The 19,599-nt window shown below is 47.9% G+C and overlaps 1 protein-coding gene across 3 annotated transcripts in view; it reads left to right on the top strand.

Annotated features, from left to right (window-relative positions):
• Nucleotides 1-19,599, top strand: part of AXL (AXL receptor tyrosine kinase) — a 74,130-nt gene that overhangs the window by 31,553 nt on the left and 22,978 nt on the right. For all 3 annotated transcript variants that reach the window (XM_081200241.1, XM_081200240.1, XM_081200242.1), the window contains 5 exons: nt 14,051-14,131; nt 15,323-15,438; nt 17,503-17,698; nt 18,976-19,115; nt 19,246-19,390. In XM_081200241.1, coding sequence (XP_081056367.1) covers nt 14,051-14,131; nt 15,323-15,438; nt 17,503-17,698; nt 18,976-19,115; nt 19,246-19,390 — 678 coding nt within the window. The remainder of the gene's footprint in view (nt 1-14,050; nt 14,132-15,322; nt 15,439-17,502; nt 17,699-18,975; nt 19,116-19,245; nt 19,391-19,599) is intronic.

Genomic DNA, 19,599 nt, shown 5'->3' with positions numbered 1-19,599 from the left:
GAAAAACCCCTGTTTCCGCTCCCTGTGGGAAGATAGAAGCATTGTGTCTCTCCAAGCACTTTCAGTTCTCTTAAAAACTTTTGCCCTCCCATGTTCACACACTGCCCTTTGTCGTGCTCTTCCCTTCCTCCTTTCCCCTCAGAGCTGAGGTAAAAACCAGCCCTTCCAGTGTCTTGAATAGTGTTCCTCTACCCTGCACGTGTTTTGCCTCGCCCCACATACCTGCCGTGCCTCTTATTTCTCTTATTGCTCATTTGGCCTAGCCGTGGCACGCAGTGAGTCAGGGGAGGGGAATTCTGGGCAGGAGGTGACATGCATCTGAGTCACGAGCCAGGATCCGGATGCCGCTGCAGGAAGCCGGCCAGAGGAGCATTTGGACGAGGGGCCCTGAATGGGCAGATGTGGGGCCCAGGCAGTGACTGAAAGATAGCTGGAAAAGGATGAAGGCTTTGATACCTCTGATTTAGACCACTGGTATTCAAGAGCCTGGCAAATGGCCCTTTCTGAGGAGATTTCTCATGGACGAAAAATATCCAGTGGGCCTAGTCACCGATTTTTTGCAACGGTTCGATTGTCTTTTGCTTACCGGTGAAGAAGCACGTGGCCGGATTGGTCCCTGTCGGCTTACAGCACCGTTTGGGTCGTGTCGGAAACACAACCACTTCCATCTGCAATTAATTTTTTTAGAGGGACAAATGGGAGAACGAAAGCTCAGGGAGACACCGTTTTGTTTATTTGGCGAGCCTGCGCACTTGTACCTGTCTTTCTGTTTGAGCTTAATTATTTTGCTGAGGAAATATTCCAGCTCTTCTCTTCCCCTGTTTGTGATAATGCTGCGTAGATTATTTCTTTCTTCCCAGAAGTCCTGTCCTCACCAAAGGGACATGCGCCCACCAGACGGTGCACCCTTCCCAAATCTGGGTGGTTGGGTGACCTTTCATGTGGCAATGAGGGATGTTCCTGGAGAGGAGGTTTGCCATAACTTGGTGCGTGCAAAAGAGAGGGGAGTGATGCAAAAGGTTGAGAAATGTGCAGGCAAAGGAAGTGTGACCCGGGGAATGGAGGAAGTTGGATGAGGCAGGGGTGGTTGTTCATGCCAGAGGTCAGTGCCTGTCCGTGAAACGAAAGATGCATTTGCGGACAGCCCAGGGTAGAGGAGCATTTAAGCAGATGCTGCTTTTATCTCTTCGGTGTGGAATGAAAGTGATGTTAAAGGCACAAGGCCAGGATTATTTCTGAGCATGTGGTAGGCCCACCTGAATACAAGAGCGTCAAAAATGTGCTCTTTGATTGTGCAGAATGGCTCGCTTGAGGGTTCTTATATTGCCCAGCACTTGGTGGTATTTGGGTCATACCCTGCCAGGACAGACAGACGGACGATATTGCCATTTGAAATGTGGGCAGATGAGGAGGAAAAGAGTCTCAGTGCAGACCTCTCTGGGAGGTGAAATGGCATGAGAATCATTGAATTTTAGAGTTGGAAGGGATTCCAAGGGTCATCTAGCCCAACCCCTGCAATGAAGGGATCTTAACTAAGCAGAGATATAGAATCTGTGGCCCTCCCGATGCAAGCACTACTGCTCCAATCATCCCTATCCATTGGTCATGCTGGCTGGGAATGATGGGAGTTGGAGTCCACCAGAATCTGGAAGGTGCCATGTTGGCTACCTCTGTGCATTCTTCCCTAAGCCTATGGGGAAATTCTAGTGAACCGCACATTTCCCTGCTACATGCTGCTCCCCATTGTTGCAGTTGGTGATAAATTGCATTCTTGATAGGCAGGGGACCGTCTTCCTCTGATTCCAGAGAGGGTTTGGTTTCTGAAATGTAGGAAGGCCACACATTATCACTTTTGTTCAAGAAATGTTGGTCAGAAATAGAAGCGGCCTGCATAATCTCAGCATTAAAGAAGTAGTTGTGCACCGGCTTCTCACGAGAGTTTGGGTTTTGTGGTGTGGCTTTTGCAGTTTGGACAGGGGGAAAGGGGAAACAGGCCATTAAAAACTGCAGATTCGCTCTGTTACTTGCCGAAGGAGAATGTGGATTCCATCTGTGGGAATCCCGTGACAAATCTAGTGATTAGCTGTAGGAAAAAGAGATACAGTGCAACCGAAACACATCTTTTATGTAGGTAAAGTAAAAGTAAAGGTAAGGTAAAGAACCCCTGTACGGTTAAGTCCAGTCAAAGGCGTCTATGGGGTTGTGGCGCTCATCTCGCTTTCAGGCTGAGAGAGCCGGCGTTTGTCCACAGACAGCTTTCCTAGTCATGTGGTGGAAACCAGAGCGTCTTTTATGTAAACCAGTCTGGCTGGCCTAGCGAAGAGCAAATCTGTTAAATGACAAAAGGTGCTGATGGTGATGAAGAAGAGTTTGGATTTGCTATCCCTCTTTATCACTACCCTAAGGAGTCTCAAAGCGGCTAACATTCTCCTTTCCCTTCCTGCCCCACAACAAACACTCTGTGAGGTGACTGAGGCTGAGAGATTTCAAAGAGTGTGACTAGCCCAAGATCACCCAGCAGCTGCATGTGGAGGAGCAGAGATGCGAACCCGGTTCAACAGATTACGAGTCTACCGCTCTTAACCACTACACCACACTGGCTCTCTGATGGGCCATGTGAGAGGAATCCTTGGGCCTGGGAAGATGGATGTTGCCAAGGTGATGGGGTGTGCATTTGAAGTGACAGGAGAAGAGAGATTTTGAGCAAGGTGTTCTGAAAAGAATAAGAAGGAAGACTGGGGTCCATCTTGGGCAGGCTGGCTGCAGGGAGAGATGCCTTGGACTGCATGGCTGCAGTCCTGTGAGGGACAAGCCCCTCTTGAAAGGATCATCCTGTTTTGGACTCCCTCCATGCAGACTGAAGGTGTGAATAAACCATATTTCTCAAAGCTACAACAGTCTCCGCCATGTCTCAATTCTCCAAAGGAACACAGGCCGTGGGTGAATGCCTGGAGCCCATGGGCTCTTGCCACCGTTCGGCAGAGAGAGGAGGCAGCGGAACCCAGCTTTTGTAACAGTACGCATCCAAACATATTGGGCAGTTGCGCTAATGTTGTCTGGGGAGTAGCCTAAGCCTGTCTTTCCTGCTCGCTTCCTTGCTCAGCATGCAATTTGTCAATAGTCTCTCCAGAATGATGTCTGTGGTCTCTCTGCAGAAGGAAGCTACTGCAATAAAAGGATGCCCAAGAACTATAAAAGTGGAGGTCACAAGGCAAGAGGGAGGCACATGGCATGTGCAAGAACAAAACCGCACAATGCACTTCTCCAAAAGAGTGCGTCCTCTTGCTTCAGCGCTGCCACATCAATCCTGTGGGTCCACCTGCAAAGAACTATGAGAGAGAGAGAAGAAGAAGTGTCTCTCTCTCCACCCACGTTTGTAATTACAGTATGCATGCTGTTTCATGTCCTTGTCTGGCATGCAAGGAGGACCTTGGAGGCAGGTGGGCTGTGGACAGGCCGGGAAGAGCCTGGCTGGAAACCAGAAAATCCGAAAGCTCAGAGGAAGTAATTGCCACAACGGCTAGATCTGTTGTCCCATGCACAGGGATTGCATCCCTCTGTATAACAGGTGCTGGGGACAGGCAATAAAGAGCCCTCCTACATGCTTTTCTTGAAAAGTCCTTGGGCTATGGATTCATTAGTGGCTTAAAACACCACAAGGTTGCCTTGGCCCCAAGTAAAAGGTAAAGGGACCCCTGACCATTAGGTCCAGTCGTGACCGACTCTGGGGTTGCGGCGCTCATCTCACTTTATTGGCCAAGGGAGCCGGCGTACAGCTTCCGGGTCATGTGGCCAGCATGACAAAGCCTCTTCTGGCGAAGCAGAGCAGTGCACGGAAACACTGTTTACCTTCCCACCGGAGTGGTACCTCTTTATCTACTTGCACTTTGACGTGCTTTCGAACTGCTAGGTTGGCAGGAGCAGGGACCGAGCAATGGGAGCTCACCCAGTCGCGGGGATTCGAACCACCAACCTTCTGATCGGCAAGTCCTAGGCTCTGTGGTTTAATCCACAGCACCACCCGCGTCCCTCGGCCCCAAGTACCAGGGTTCAAATCCTTGCACAGCCATGGGATGCCTGATTATCCTCTTCCAAAGCAACTACTCTATTCCGAACTTTAAAATGGTAAGCGTAATGCTGGTGGTCAACAAAAGAGGTTTAAAGACTCTTTCAAGGCAAATCTTTAAAAAAAAGTAGTATAAACACAGACAACAGGGAAACACTGGCCTGCGTGCGCTCCAGTTGGAGAACAGCCTTCACCAAAGGAGTCATAGATTTTGAAATATATATATATATATATATATATGCTTTCGTAGATTTTCACGGGTACAGGAATGCAGGTTTTGGTGTCTTCGGGTATCTTCCCGTGTAAGAGTTGGGGTGTCTAGGCGACGTTTCGACGAGGTCTGAAGATGACGAGTGAGACCTCGTCGAAACGTCGCCTAGACACCCCAACTCTTACACGGGAAGATACCCGAAGACACCAAAACCTGCATATATATATATATATATATATATATATATATATATATATATGCAGGTTTTGGTGTCTTCGGGTGTCTTCCCGTGTAAGAGTTGGGGTGTCTAGGCGATGTTTCGACGAGGTCTCACTCGTCATCTTCAGGCTGGTGCTTTCGGCTTCTTGTTACTGGAACAGAGCAGGATCTCAGTGTTTGAGTTCCTATAAATACTGTTGAGGGGGTGTGGTGTATAGCCTCCAACGTTCTGGGCAGAGAGGAAGTTCCCAGGTTAGTGTGTCTTTTCTTCTTTTGTTCATTAATTACTTGAGGGATATCTTGAGTGATTTCTTGAGTGATATTCTGAGTACCACTTAGGAGGGTCATTAGGTGTGGATTAGTTGCTAAAGCTTTCGTGTCTTGACCTCTTGACCTTGTGAAGAGTTTTTTCTGAGAAGATATATATTATAATATATATATTAAAGTCCAGTAGCACCTTAGAGACCAACTAAGTTTGTTCTTGGTATAAGCTTTTGTGTGCATGCACACTTTTTCAGATAGATTTTGAAGAAGCTCAAACTCAGGACGAAAGGGAGAAACGTGTGAAGAGGAAGGCACACTTGGCAAACCCTCACTGTAATCACTTCCCCCCCCAAAACCTATGTCCCAACTGGAAGGATGTGTGGATCCAGAATTGGCCTCCACAGTCACATGGACTCACTGTTAAAACCATGTTTATGGAAGACAATCTTACTTGGCCATGAAGGATCGCCAAAGAAGAAGAAGAGAGAGCCATGAAACTCACTTTGGGTGTCCTTAGGCCAGTCACTGCCTCTCAGCCCAGTGCACCTCGCTGGGTTGTTGTAGCGATTAAAGAAGGAGAGCAGGGAGACAACCACGTACACTGTGGTTGAGCTCCTTGGAGGAGGAAAAAGTGGGATATAAATGCAATAAATAAAGAAATAACCAACTACAGAGGGCACCAAGCTGGAGGGAAGGATGTCCTCACCAGACCCTTCTTACGGCAGCGAAGGGACAGAAATAGTTAAATCATTTAGTTAAATCGTCTTGAAGAGAAACTGCTGGGTGGAAATAAAACAAGGCCAAATGTGACGTGCTAGAAAGGGAGTGAGTGAGCTATGTTGCAGATAAGAAAGCATTTGGAGACATCCGGAGATGGAGGATGCAGCAAATCTTGCTGTAGGAGGTTCAGAGACAATTGCAGATTAAGCACTTAGGTGGGAGACCATGGAAGAGAGAATTTTGGGGGGTGAAGTCGAACTGTTGGAAGGCTAAGCACCTGCTGCGTCCGTAGAGACCGATGCAGGAGAGACGTGGTTGGTTGCAGCCGGGGCAGATGAAGGCGTCCGGTTGTGCTGCTGCAGATTCACCGTGGCGTTTCTTCTCTCTGCGCTCCTCCTAGGAGATGGGAGAATGCGGCAAATTATGCTGCAGAAGCTTCGGAGAGAATGACGGATTAAACACTTGTGCCTTATGATGTAAAATGGGATAGCGACAAAAGGGACTGATTGCACGCTAATTGTCCAAAGCTGTGAACCGCTACCGTATTTTTTGCTCTGTAAGACTCACTTTTTCCCTCCTAAAAAGTAAAGGGAAATGTGTGTGCGTCTTATGGGGCGAATGCAGGCTGCGCAGCTATCCCAGAAGCCAGAACAGCAAGAGGGATTGCTGCTTTCACTGCGCAGCGATCCCTCTTGCTGTTCTGGCTTCTGAGATTCAGAATTTTTTTTTTCTTGTTTTCCTCCTCCAAAAACTAGGTGCGTCTTGTGGTCTGGTGCGTCTTATAGAGCGAAAAATACAGTAATTTAAGAAGGATATTGGTAAACTAGAATATGTACAGAGGAGGGCAACCGAGATAATCGAGGGTCTAGAAAGCAAGCCTTATGAGGAACAGTTGAAGGAGTTGGGTGTGTTTAGCCTGGAGAAGAGGAGAATGAAAGGAGACAGAATATCCGTCTTCCACTAGCTAAAGGGTTTTCACACGGACGATGGAGCAAGCTTGTTTTCTCTTTCTCTCTCTCTTTTTTTTAATATTTTATTAAATTTTCAAATACAAAGTTAGAAATATACACAGAAAAAAGAAGTAAAAAAGAAAAGAAATAAAGAAAAGAAGAAAAGAAGAAGGAAAAAAAAAACCCAACCATTCAAAACATTTTTTATATAACTAACTGGACTTCCTCACATCTCCCTTACCCTCCATTCTTTATAATAAAAATATCAGCAAATTATTACCTTGTTTCGTACCTTATTTTGTACTTTTCAAATGCTGTACTTCTGAATTTAAAGTAATTTTTATCCATTACTTATACCTTAAATTAAACATAGTATTACTTTAAATTTCGACCTTTTCTTACTTATAACTTAATTTTCTGTTTCACAAAATCTAATTGCTGGAGCTAAAGTTTCCGGATCGTGCAAATTCTTAACATTCATACAACTTATATTGTTTTTGTAAATAGTCCTTAAATTTTTTCCAGTCCTCTTCCATTGTTTCTTCTCCCAATTCTCGGATTCTGCTAGTCATTTCAGCCAGTTCCATGTAGTCCATCAATTGCGTGTTTTCTCTTTCTCCAGAGAGTAGTCCCCAAACCACAGCTTCAAGTTCCAAGAAAGGATATTCCAGCTAAACATCAGAAATAGCTTTCTCACAGGAAGAGCTGTTCAATAGTGGAAGTTTGTGGTCTCTCCTTCCTTTGAGGATTTTAAGCAGAGGTTGGATGGCCATCTGTCATGGATGCTTTAGCTGAGATTCCTGCCTTGCAGGGGGTTGGACTAGATGGCCCTCAGGGTCCCTTCCAACACTACAACTCTATGATTATACATTTGAATCCTTCATAGTGACTTCCGCATCGGGGTTGCTACCTTGTGCGTACGAATAAATGCATTTGATTCGTTACCTGGTTATTACTGGCCTCCGGTAAGGGAACCTAGGTACAGTCATACAACCTTGGAAGTCAAACAGAATCCGTTCCAGAAGTCCTTTCAACTTCCAAAACCAAATTGCACCTCCTGATTGGCTGCAGGAAGCTCCTGCAGCCAATCGGAAGCCCCGTTGGAGGTTCAGGTTCCGGAAGAACGTTCACAAACCGGAACAATCACTTCCGGGTTTGCTTCATTAGGGAGCCAAAATGTCGGAGTTCCAAGGTGTTCGGGATCCAAAGCGTTCGGGATCCCCTCCAACAGCGGCAAAGGGGCAAGCTTGTTCTCTGATTCCTGGTTGTCTCTGTGAATTCCACAGAGTTTCTCGCCTGTGAGCCTGTGCATTAATGTGGAACGAAGTGGGTGCTTCCGTGCAGATCTCCCCGGCTGCTCCTTTCCTGCCAACGCCATCTGTTTATGCAGTTGCCCACTGCCTGACTCAGCCCTTGCAGGAATGATGTGGTCAGAGAGCAGCAGCAACCACCGTGAGGGGGCTGGCCGTTGTTCACCCGTGCTCTCTTTGCCTCTTGTCTGCGGTACTTGGCCCTTAGCCTTCGCCTCTCCACAGGGATGTCAGGACCGCCAAGCAGGTGGTCTGCCTGCATGGGATTTTTGCATCTTCCCTCCCCCCTCTAAATGCCACCAGTTGGTCCAGGTGACAGCTTCCAGGTGCCCACCGGCTGACTCAGTCCTTACAGGAATGGCGTGGTCAGAAAATAGCACCTGTTGTTGCGTGGGAGAGAGGGTTAAATCTGGGCCCTTCGCCAAATCTCAGTAACAATGGTGTGTTCAAAGTGCAGTGACTCTTGGTTGCCGTCGGGGATACGAAAGCTTTCATTCAGCCAGTGAATTTCATCCTCCGTGGGGTTTGTGTGCGCGCGTCATGTTCGCTCGCCATAATACTTCACAAAAATGCAATGGGACGCACACACTTCACTACTGTGACGGAGCTTGCAGCATGGAATGCTGTTGCAAAAGAGGCAGAGGCACCGCTAGTGACAAACTCCTCCTCCTTGCATCACGTTTGTACCTTTATGTGCTTTGAAAGAAATAGACATACAGTCATACCTTGGGTTACAGATGCTTCAGCTTATGGACAGCCGAAACCTGGAAGTACCGGAACGGGTTACTTCCGGGTTTTGGCAGTCGCACAGGCACAGAAGTGCTAAACCGCGCTTTGCGCAGAAGCACAACCCGCACATGTGCAGATGCGCCGCTGCGGGTTGTGGACACTGCAGGTTGTGAACGTTCATCCTGCATGGATCACGTTTGCAACCCGAGCGTCCACTGTGCATATATCTTTAACAAATCTTTAGAACCGGGGTCCCCAATGTGGTTCCCATGGAAACTATGTCACACTCAGGCATGGTCCTTACTTAGCACCTACCAAGGCTTCCCACTCCTTCCACTGTATTGTATTTTCGGTCTCTGTGGAAGCCGCCCAGAGTGGCTGGGGAAACCCAGCCAGATGGGTGGAGTACAAATAATAAATTATTATAATATTATTATTATTTTAAAAAAGCTTGGAATTTGTTTTGGATTTGTTTCTTATTTATTTGTGGGTTGACTGCTTTTTATGCCTGTGCTTTATTTATTTATTTGTGTGTGTGAGAGAGAGAGAGAGCGGGGTGGGGAGAGAGGGAGAGAGAGATAGGTGCCAACTCCCTGGGGCCCTGGGTGTCCAAGCACCCACAAAATTATCCATGAAGGGGCTGGGCACACTGCATGGCACCCACAGCCCTGAGCACCCACAGTTGCGAGGCCAAGCTGGCACTCCTGCTGTGTGTCTGTGTGTATTGCCTGCTTTCTTTACAGAGAGAGAGTTGCCAGTTTTTCTTCTGTGAATTTGTTGTTTTGTGGTTTCTTACCAAAGTTACTTAGATTCCCAAATGGGATCCCAGGCTCAAAAAAGGTGGTGAGAGATCCTTGCTTTAAAGACTGAGCATTTCCCCAACTCCTCTGAAAATGACAGTGTTGGACTAGGACCCAAGAGACCAGGATTCAAATCCCCGATCTCGCTGGGTGACCTTGGGCCAGTCACTGCCTCTCAGCCTGCCCTACCTCTCAGGGTTGTTGTGAGGATAAAATGGGGAGGAAGAGAACCAATGTGTGCCGCCATGAGATCCTTGGAGGAAAAGATGGGAGATAAATGTGATTTTTTTTTAAAAAAAAACTTTCCTTATTGAATGTATGAATGACTATAGCCCTTTAAACACAACCAAAAACTGCAGCAGCATCACCATAATTTCACTTTTGGGCTAAATATGACTTTAGACCTGTGCACTGTTTGGTTTTGCTTGCTTCTTTACATTTTTTTTTTTAAATTATATGCCTTTTACTGTTACAAATCTCTAAGGGATTTACAAGTGGAATTGAGAAAAGCAGTTGAAAACAAGCGATTTAAAATGTCTAAAAAGAAACGAAACCAGCGATAAACTAACAAGAGGAGCTTAGTTGTAAAGGAGCTTACAGGGAGTTTGATAGTAAGGCAGATCGAAGCTGTGAAGGCCAATTAAACACAGTTAGCATGTGCATAGATACTGGCCTCATTCACATATTTGTTTTGGCATCTGTCTGTCTCGAGAGACAGGTGGGTGTGAAGCCAAACCACTGCGTTAGCAGTACCAAAGCGGCCTCCCAGGGGCGCAATCCTGGGCAGTGCGCATGGAAGTCCTGGGCTGCCCCAACGACAAGACCCCCTTTCTCGGCCTCACTGATGTGGTCCAAAGGAAAACAGAGACAAGATGTTTGGCACCAGCTGGGCTGCAGGAGCTGCCAAAAGGAGGCATACAAGACGCCATCCAACCGCCTTAGGGACTCCACTCCACATTTGTGTAGGGTTTACTCCATAGACTTTTTCTTCTCCCAAAGATGTCCCACAAGGCAGCGGATGTTTAGGACCGGAGTTTTGCTCCTAGATGGGCCACCTTTCCAAGTAGCTCACCTTACCCTCACTTCCCTCTACGACACGTGCAGATGGATGGGGAGGAGGAAACCATTACATTGCAGGGAGAGAAAACCTTTCTCCAATGGAAGGTTTTCCTCAGCCCAACTGTTATGTACTGAGTTGAATAGGACCCACAAGGCAGCAGTCTGATTGGTCCTAGAACAATAGGATCCAGAATGCAGCAGTCTGATTGGTCCTAGAACAATAGGATCCAGAATGCAGCAGTCTGATTGGTCCACTGGAGCCACCCAATCCAACTCCAGGTGGAAGGAAATCCGCAACCGGATTGGCTTATAGGAGAATCCCGGAATTAGCCAATCACGTGGGGCCCATTGTGTAAATAATGTATATAAAGCAGACATTCTGGGGGAACTTCCATTCCCCCTCACCACTATGAGCTGAATAAAGAGCATGAAATCCACTCTCGACTCCGAGTATATTTCACCAACCCACTGTAATTGGGTGACCTGTGTGTGCCAGCTTAATCTGCTGCCCCTGGGCTGTTGAAGGGAAGCTTCTCTCAGTTCTTATCCCTGCTGCCTCTCAGTTCTTATCCTTTTTTAATCTTTAATCCAGAACTGGATCAAGCAGACCTTTATCCGGAGGGCTCCCTGTGGCCGTCCTGATGGCAACTGAAGCCAGCCCCTGTTTCTTGCAGTAGCGCCTGTTCCAGCCACCCTTTTCCCTAATCAGGATAAACGAACCCAGGACTCCTGGCTCGAGAGACCATCCAAAGCACAGAAACAGGGCCAAGGCTTGGAGCTTGGAACCAGACATGAGAAAACCCAAACCACAGACGGGTGGGCGGAAGGAACAGGACATACCAGCTGGGACAGAGGACTGGTCCCCAGATGTTGTTTCTCTGGGGCAGAGGGGAGGGTGGCAGGAAGGGACCTGGTTGGCTGGAGGAGGACAAAAGTCTGGCTTTTGTTTTCTTATGTCCGTTTGTTTGCTAACGTCTATGCCCTGCCTTTTCTTCCATCACGGAACTGGAGGCCGTTCAGTTCCCAGGAGGACACAGGAAGCCAGACCACAGTCCATCTAGCTCAGCCTTGTCTAGCTCTCTGCTCCTCAACCTTGGGTCACCAGATGTTGAGGAACAACTCACCCCTTGGTCATAGAATCATAGAGTCATAGAGTTGGAATAGACCACAAGGGCCATCGAGTCCAACCCCCTGCCAAGCAGGAAACACCATCAGAGCACTCCTGACATATGGTTGTCAAGCCTCTGCTTAAAGACCTCCAAAGTTGGAGACTCCACCACACTCCTTGGCAGCAAATTCCACTGTCGAACAGCTCTTACTGTCAGGAAGTTCTTCCGAATGTTTAGGTGGAATCTTCTTTCTTGTAGTTTGGATCCATTGCTCCGTGTCCGCTTCTCTGGAGCAGCAGAAAACAACCTTTCTCCCTCCTCTATAGGACATCCTTTTATATATTTGAACATGGCTATCATATCACCCCTTAACCTCCTCTTCTCCAGGCTAAACATGCCCAGCTCCCTTAGCCGTTCCTCATAAGGCATTGTTTCCAGGCCTTTGACCATTTTGGTTGCCCTCCTCTGGACACGTTCCAGTTTGTCAGTGTCCTTCTTGAATTGTGGTGCCCAGAACTGGACACAGTACTCCAGGTGAGGTCTGACCAGAGCAGAATACAGTGGCACTATTACTTCCCTTGATCTAGATGCTAGACTCCTATTGATGCAGCCCAGAATTGCATTGGCTTTTTTAGCTGCCGCGTCACACTGTTGGCTCATGTCAAGTTTGTGGTCAACCAAGACTCCTAGATCCTTTTCACATGTACTGCTCTCAAGCCAGGTGTCACCCATCTTGTATTTGTGCCTCTCATTTTTTTTTGCCCAAGTGCAATACTTTACATTTCTCCCTGTTAAAGTTCATCTTGTTTGTTTTTGCCCAGTTCTCTAATCTGTCAAGGTCGTTTTGAAGTGTGATCCTGTCCTCTGGGGTGTTAGCCACCCCTCCCAGTTTGGTGTCATCTGCAAATTTGATCAGGATGCCCTTGAGTCCATCATCCAAGTCGTTGATAAAGATGTTGAATAAGACCGGGCCCAAGACAGAACCCTGTGGCACCCCACTAGTCACTCTTCTCCAGGATGAAGAGGAACCATTGATGAGCACCCTTTGGGTTCGGTCAGTCAGCCAGTTACAAATCCACTGAGTGGTAGCATAGGTTGAAGAATATCTGGACTATCAGCAGCGCCCCAGGATTTTAGATGAGGATCTCTCTCTCTCCTAGCCCTCCCTGGCTGAACCTGGGACCTCCTGAATGTTATTTAATATTGTTTACTCTTAAAAAAAGCACACCCTGCTTTCCCCTTCCGTAAAGGAGATGCTCAGAGCACCTTACAAATGAAGGTAAAGGTAAAGGGACCCCTCACCATTAGGTCCAGTCGTGGCCGACTCCGGGGTTCCGGTGCTCATCTCGCTTTATTGGCCGAGGGAGCCGGCGTACAGCTTCCGGGTCATGTGGCCAGCATGACTAAGCCGCTTCTGGCGAACAAGAGCAGCGCACAGAAACGCCATTTACCTTCCCGCCAGAGTGGTACCTATTTATCTACTTGCACTTTGACGTGCTTTCGAACTGCTAAGTTGGCAGGAGCAGGGACCAAGCAACGGGAGCTCACCCCGTCACGGGGAATCGAACCGCCGACCTTCTGATCGGCAAGCCCTAGGCTCTGTGGTTTAACCCACAGCGCCACCTGCGTCCCTTACAAATGAAACACACGTGTAAAAGCCACATAAACCCAAGCACCATATGAAAGTAGGTTTAATTTGCAGAGGTGCTAATTTTAATGTAAGTAAGGTGACATTTTATTCACACGGGATTAAATAATTATTCTGAATAAAAATGTTTGCCTTGTGCGCAGGGACTTTGGGCAAAGGTGTATTTTATTATTTTGATAAAATATTATTAATAATAAAAGTGTTGCAGGGGTTTTTTTTGGGGGGGGGGGTTGATCTGGAATGCTGGAAATCTGTAATAACAGCCCAGAACAGCCCCCAATCTCATTTCCCTGATTTTTCTTTGCCTGTAATTTGAAACTGGAGAGAGTGGGGAGAGGGTGTGTTTGAGGTGCTGTTGTACATTACTCTCGAGAAGTGCACAGTGTGCTCTTGAGAAGTACCCAGAATGTCATGCTAGGTGTGGAATATATGAGTTTATTCTGGAGCTCAAATAACAGGAGAGGATGTCCTGCCTTAGTGGATTTTATTAAGGGACCTCAACACACAAATGGTACTGCCACCTCTCACTCCCTCCATAGTTTGAGCATGGGCTTACTCTTCCTGTTCCCCTATAATTTGTCTGGTTAACGTCTCAGTCATTTCCAGATCTGTAAAATGGGAAGATTAGCTACTTTACAGGGATGCTGGATTTGCAAGGCAAAAACTGAGAGGTCCTTGTTGAGTAGAGGCTGAGACTTGGGCCTGGGAGAGAGAGATTTAAGTCTCCGCTCAGTCTTAAATTCACCTGGCGACCTAGGTTATAAATAATGAATATGCAGCGCTCTGTAAGCAGGGAGCGCAAATGACTTCACAAAAACACTGCGAAGATTCATGAGCTTAGGAATGTAAAATCGCCTTAGACCTAAAACCGGAACAGATATGCTAATAATCATTTCGTTTTAAAACAAGGCTGCTGTGGATACTAACTAAATAAAACTACTTTTGTGCCTCCTTTTGTCTCTCAGGTCTGAATCACAGCGCATCATTCTCATGCGAGGCCCACAACGATAAGGGGGTGGGCACATCTCGGACTGCAAAGGTGACAGGTGAGAGGATGGGATGTGGGGTGCATTCCTAGAGCAAACGGAGACCTTTGCCAAGGCCGCAGCACAACTGCTTTAGGTACACTGTGAGGGTGAAGCTAAATGCATATTTGGATTTAACACGGAAGTTTTTAACAGTGCAAACGCTGTCAGCTGGTGTGTGTAATAATTAATGGGGTCTGTGCAGGCACAGAGGGGAAATTCCTCCCCCTGCTGCAATTCTGGAGGAAAGCCCCATTTATGAAGCTAGGTTTTTTTTTTTTTGCTTAGGGAGAAAATCTTATCAATTGCTCCAAGGCAGTGAGGGCGTCTGGGAGAATTTCTCCCAGTGAATATATCAGGACCACAGGAGAGGAGGAAAGGGAAGATGTCCACACACACACACACACACACACACACACACCCCCTACACCTTCTCTGATGCTGTTAAGTAGCATCCCCCTTCCGCAGCTGATGCAATTTACATTTTTAAAAACCCGGACTTCAAATGCAAATATACAACACAAAGATTCTTTTTTAACTTGGCAAGTTGCCCTGAGTTTATAGGAGGAGCACATGCTACATTCAGATTGCAGATTTGGATCATTACTGACACACACACACCAAAATCCCCTGCAAGTAGAAAACTAGCATGTTGAGCATAAGGCTTAAGATGAAACCTTTATCCTTGAAATGCTAGCTTTCCGTCGGCAGGGATTCCTTGGCATGCGCTTAGAAAGGTAGCTGTCGCAATAAGTGTGCTTCGTGTAATTGCCCGAGTATTCTTTTTAAAATAAAGTTTTATTCATCTGCAATATATAACAATTACCAAAAAGAGAGAGAGAGAGAGAAGATGCAAAAACAAAACCCCAACTCGTCTCCCTTGTCCCTCTAGGAACAGATAAATTCAGTTAAGTTTGCCAAAGTCCAATCTGTGGTTTTGGTAGTTGCTGTTGTTCAGGGTTATCAGTAAAGTATTTTATAAACGGAATCCTTGTATTCTTGACAACTTCTGGATCACAGTAATGATGAACAAGCCCGTGAGAAGGAGCCTGTATCCTAATCACAAGTACGTAGGCCCCGCTGACCACAGTGGGACTTATGTCTGAGTAAACATGCATAGGGCCATGCTGTAAAACACCCTCTTTTTGTCTTTCCTCTGCAGTAAGCTCTTGTGGTATATCATACACCTGCTCTCTTACATCTTCCCTCTAGTGGTACCTGGGCGGCCAAGTGCCTTATCCCTTCTGCATCGTAGTGACCACCACCTGGAAGTGACATGGGAACCAGGACCGAGTGGAGCCTACGCTCTTGAGCTCTGCACCATCCAGGTAAGAAAGGAAGCCTTGAAGCCAGCCCAAGTTCCCTCGCCCAGCTATTTTGAGGAAGGATGCCTCACTCGGCCACTTTCGCCCCTGCCCTTCGAGGGAACGCTTTTATTTTTAGGAGCCATTTCCTGGCCAGCTTCTGCTTCTCTCAAATGTCCAACCGGATGCCCTCATGACGTGTGACAAGCTCTCAGGAATAGGGAACTGAAAGAGCCTCGAAAAGGGATTGCAGAGGCCAGGAAACAAAACTGATAGCAAGGGGGCAGGGTGTTCAAATATGGGGCCATACGTCAGTCCCCTTCTAGGGCCTGAGGTGGCAGAGTGATCTGTACCAGTTTGGGGTTTGGGTGGGTGCCGCTTTTGAATGTTTTCCCCACATAAAACAAAGCAAACTGCTCAAGAGCAGAAGGCAGGTGCCTCTGAGACAAAAATCCTCCTCCGCATTTTTTTTTATTTAATTACATGTATTTATTCAAGTAAGGGACGCAGGTGGCGCTGTGGGTTAAACCACAGAGCCTAGGACTTGCCGATCAGAAGGTTGGCAGTTCGAACCCCTGCGACGGGATGAGCTCCCGTTGCTCGGTCCCTGCTCCTGCCAACCTAGCAGTTCGAAAGCACGTCAAAGTGCAAGTAGATAAATAGGTACCACTCTGGTGGGAAGGTAAATGGCGTTTCTGTGCGCTGCTCTGGTTCGCCAGAAGCGGCTTAGTCATGCTGGCCACATGACCCGGAAGCTGTATGCCGGCTCCCTCGGCCAATAAAGCAAGATGAGCGCCACAACCCCAGAGTCGGCCACGACTGGACCTAATGGTCAGGGGTCCCTTTACCTTTACTTTACCTTTATTCAATTTGCTCAAGGTGGTGGCTCCTCTTCCTCACAACAGCCCTGTGAGGTAGGTGAGGTTGAGAGGCAGTGATTGGCCAAAGGACACCCAGCAAGCGTCATGGCCATGTGGGGATTCGAACCCTGGTCTCTCACAGGTCCTAATGTAGGATTGCCATACGTCTGGAACTTCCCAGACATGTCCGGGATTCCAATGACAGAATTAGCGTCTGTGGGGGAGTCTTGGAAAATCGGCAAAATGTCTGGATCTTTGAAAGGTCCTCAATTGAGGAGAGCTTCAACATAGAGGGAGCTTTGAAAAAGCGTGACATGCCCCCTGCACCACAAAGTGGTACAGTCTGGAATTCCGCCGCAGAGATCGAGCCTTTGAGCCGATCCACATGTTATGCAGTCGGCGAAAATCCTGGACTGTTCCACTGCAGAGGGGAGGGGGAGTTTTCTTTTTCTTTTTCTTTTCATTCTTCAATGTTGTTACACGGTCCAGTGAGGCTTCATATAGAATCACAAAATTGTATAGTTGGAAGGTGTCCCAGAGGAAGGGGTGCCAACTTGAATAAAACATTGAGGAGGGGGGTGGTAAGCCCTGCCCTGCAAAATCAGTCACATTGTGCAGTTGCCACACACTATTTGAATGGCAATGCCCATCAACTTTTTTGGGTGGGCTAGCCCCCTAAAAGTGGGACGCGGGTGGCGCTGTGGGTAAAACCTCAGCGCCTAGGACTTGCTGATCGCATGGTCGGCGGTTCGAATCCCCGCGGCGGGGGGCGCTCCCATCGTTCGGTCCCAGCGCCTGCCAGTCTAGCAGTTCGAAAGCACCTCCAGGTGCAAGTAGATAAATAGGGACCGCTTACTAGCGGGAAGGTAAACGGCGTTCTGTGTGCTGCACTGGCTCGCCAGATGCAGCTTGTCACGCTGGCCACGTGACCCGGAAGTGTCTGCGGACAGCGCTGGCTCCCGGCCTATAGAGTGAGATGAGCACACAACCCTAGAGTCTGTCAAGACTGGCCCGTACCGGCAGGGGTACCTTTACCTTTACCTAGCCCCCTAAAAAATAAAATAGGTGGTGGGGCCCTAGGAGTCGGCTTCTATGCCCAGAGGGGCATCTAATGTAAGGCAGAATCTCAGCTAGATTATTGTAGAGCATAATATGTTCCTAACTCCTGCCCCGTCAACCCACACTGCCTTTCCGTCCTCAAATCCTTACCCCTGCCCCTTTTTCCCAGGCTGTGCGCTCTGACGAGGACCTCAGCACCGTGTCAGACCGGGAACTCTATAACCAGAACCTCCACGTCCCCCCATTCAGCCACACCCTGGATGGATTGAGCCCCTTCACCACCTACCACGTGCGGGTGTCCTGTCGCTCCCGAGAGGGCAACTCCCCGTGGACCCACTGGGTTGCTATGGAAACCCTGGAAGGAGGTGAGCTTGAAATGGGAGTCCGGGGGTGGGGGGGGGAGAGTAGGTGGTCGATCATTCTGGGTTCTGCTTTTCTTCTCTTGGAGGAGAAAGGAAATCACAGAGGGGTTCCGCTTGGAGCAAGAATGAGGAACCAGACGTTGCTAGACTACAACTCCCATCAGCCTCCGGGCCGTTGGCCATACTAGCTGGGCCTTATGGGAGTTGGGGACCAAGCAACATCCGAAAGGCCACAGGCTGTCTCTGAACTTAGAGAGGGGCCAGTTTGGAAGCCAGGAAGATGGAGGGGGCCTAACGCATGGCTTAGAGCAGGGTTTTCCCAACCTTGGGTCTTCAAATGTTTTCGACTAGTACTGCCATCGTCCCTAGCTGGCAGGACCAGTGGTCAGGGATGATGGGAGTTGTAGTCCAACAACCCAAGGTTGAGAAAGGCTGGTTTAGAGTCAGAGTTTCCTAGCTGCTTTTGGACTACAACTCCCATCATCCCTAGCTAGCAAGGCCAGTGGTCAGGGATTATGGGAACTTTAGTCCGAAAACAACTGGAGACCCACGGTTGGGAAACATTGGTTTAGAGAGTAACAGTGGTTCTCAAAGAGTGTGGCCTGCCACTGTGGCATGGCAGGAGAGGAAAGCAGTTGTAGCTGGAAGATTCAAGGGCCATCAAAGAAACATTTAAACATTAGGATAGAATAGTACCGAAATGATTTCTCCGCAACCTATTGTTGTGAACAGGGATTTTCAACTCTGACAAATATGAAAGATCAGAAAAGAGGACTGCTTTTTTGTGTTCATGAGAGTTTGTCTCGAATTAGAACTAATAAAAATGAGATTACCTGGCAAAAGCAAGCTCACCTCTCTCATTGAATTGCTATATGTACTTAAAGTCCATGCATAAGAGGTTCATTTATTATTGTATTTTGGGAGTGATTTGCGTTCTTATGTAGCTGCTTTGTTTTATACTTTCCGGACGTCCCACAATCATATCATAAAGTAGTTGCGTTATATGTTATAAATCAAGCTAGGAGTGTTTCTTTTTTGTTTTCCAATGCATTTCTTATCAATAAAAAAATTCGGTGTGGCCCGAGCAAACGGTTATTCTGAAAGTGTGGCTCAGAGGAAAAAAAGTTTGAGAACCAGTGGTTTAGAAGCTTAGACCGTGGTTGTTACCAGTTGAGTGGCTAAGACTGGGCTATAGCCGCTTGCCTGACGCCTCTTTGTGGCTAATGAGAAAGGGTCATGGCCGCAGTGTTTCCATTGTAACGTACACTTTTCCGCGGCAGTGCCCACCGCTGCGCCAGAGAACATCATGGCCACGCAGAATGGCACATGCACCATCGTGCAGTGGCGAGAGCCGCGTGGCGTCATCAACGGGATCATACGCGGATACAAGCTGGTCTGTCAAAGCGGCGACTCGCCCGAGGTGAGGACCTCCTTTCTCAGGACTGGAGAGGGCACCCTCCCCATTGACTTCCCTGTAATTATCCTGAGCCATCACCTGCCATCTTCCTAATCCCCCGCCTGGCGTTTTCGCCACCCTCTCCCCCCACCAGGTGGTGGTGGACGTGGGACTGACCAACGAGACTGTCTTGAACCTGAACAAAACCGTACACAATCTGACCGTCCGTGTCGCGGCCTACACACAAGCAGGAGACGGTCCCTGGAGCAAAGCCATCATGGTTTCAACTGGGGATGTCGGTAAGGAATACGAGATAATGTGTATTTTTAATTTTTTTTTGGCGGGGGGTGGGTGGGTGGGTTTCCCTCACAAGCTTTAGTGTTGTGGCAAATAACAGAAGCAAAGGGAAAGGAGAGGGTGGGGGAAGTTACATAACAGCATAATTTGTTTCCTTGGATGCTGCCCAAGGGGTCTACTCTGACTAACGTAGGATACGGTCCAAAGAGTT

This window comes from Podarcis bocagei, assembly GCF_964188305.1.
Source record: "Podarcis bocagei genome assembly, chromosome: 7".
In the NCBI taxonomy this organism is placed as follows: domain Eukaryota; kingdom Metazoa; phylum Chordata; class Lepidosauria; order Squamata; family Lacertidae; genus Podarcis; species Podarcis bocagei.
This window is presented reverse-complemented; position numbering and strand designations above follow the sequence as displayed.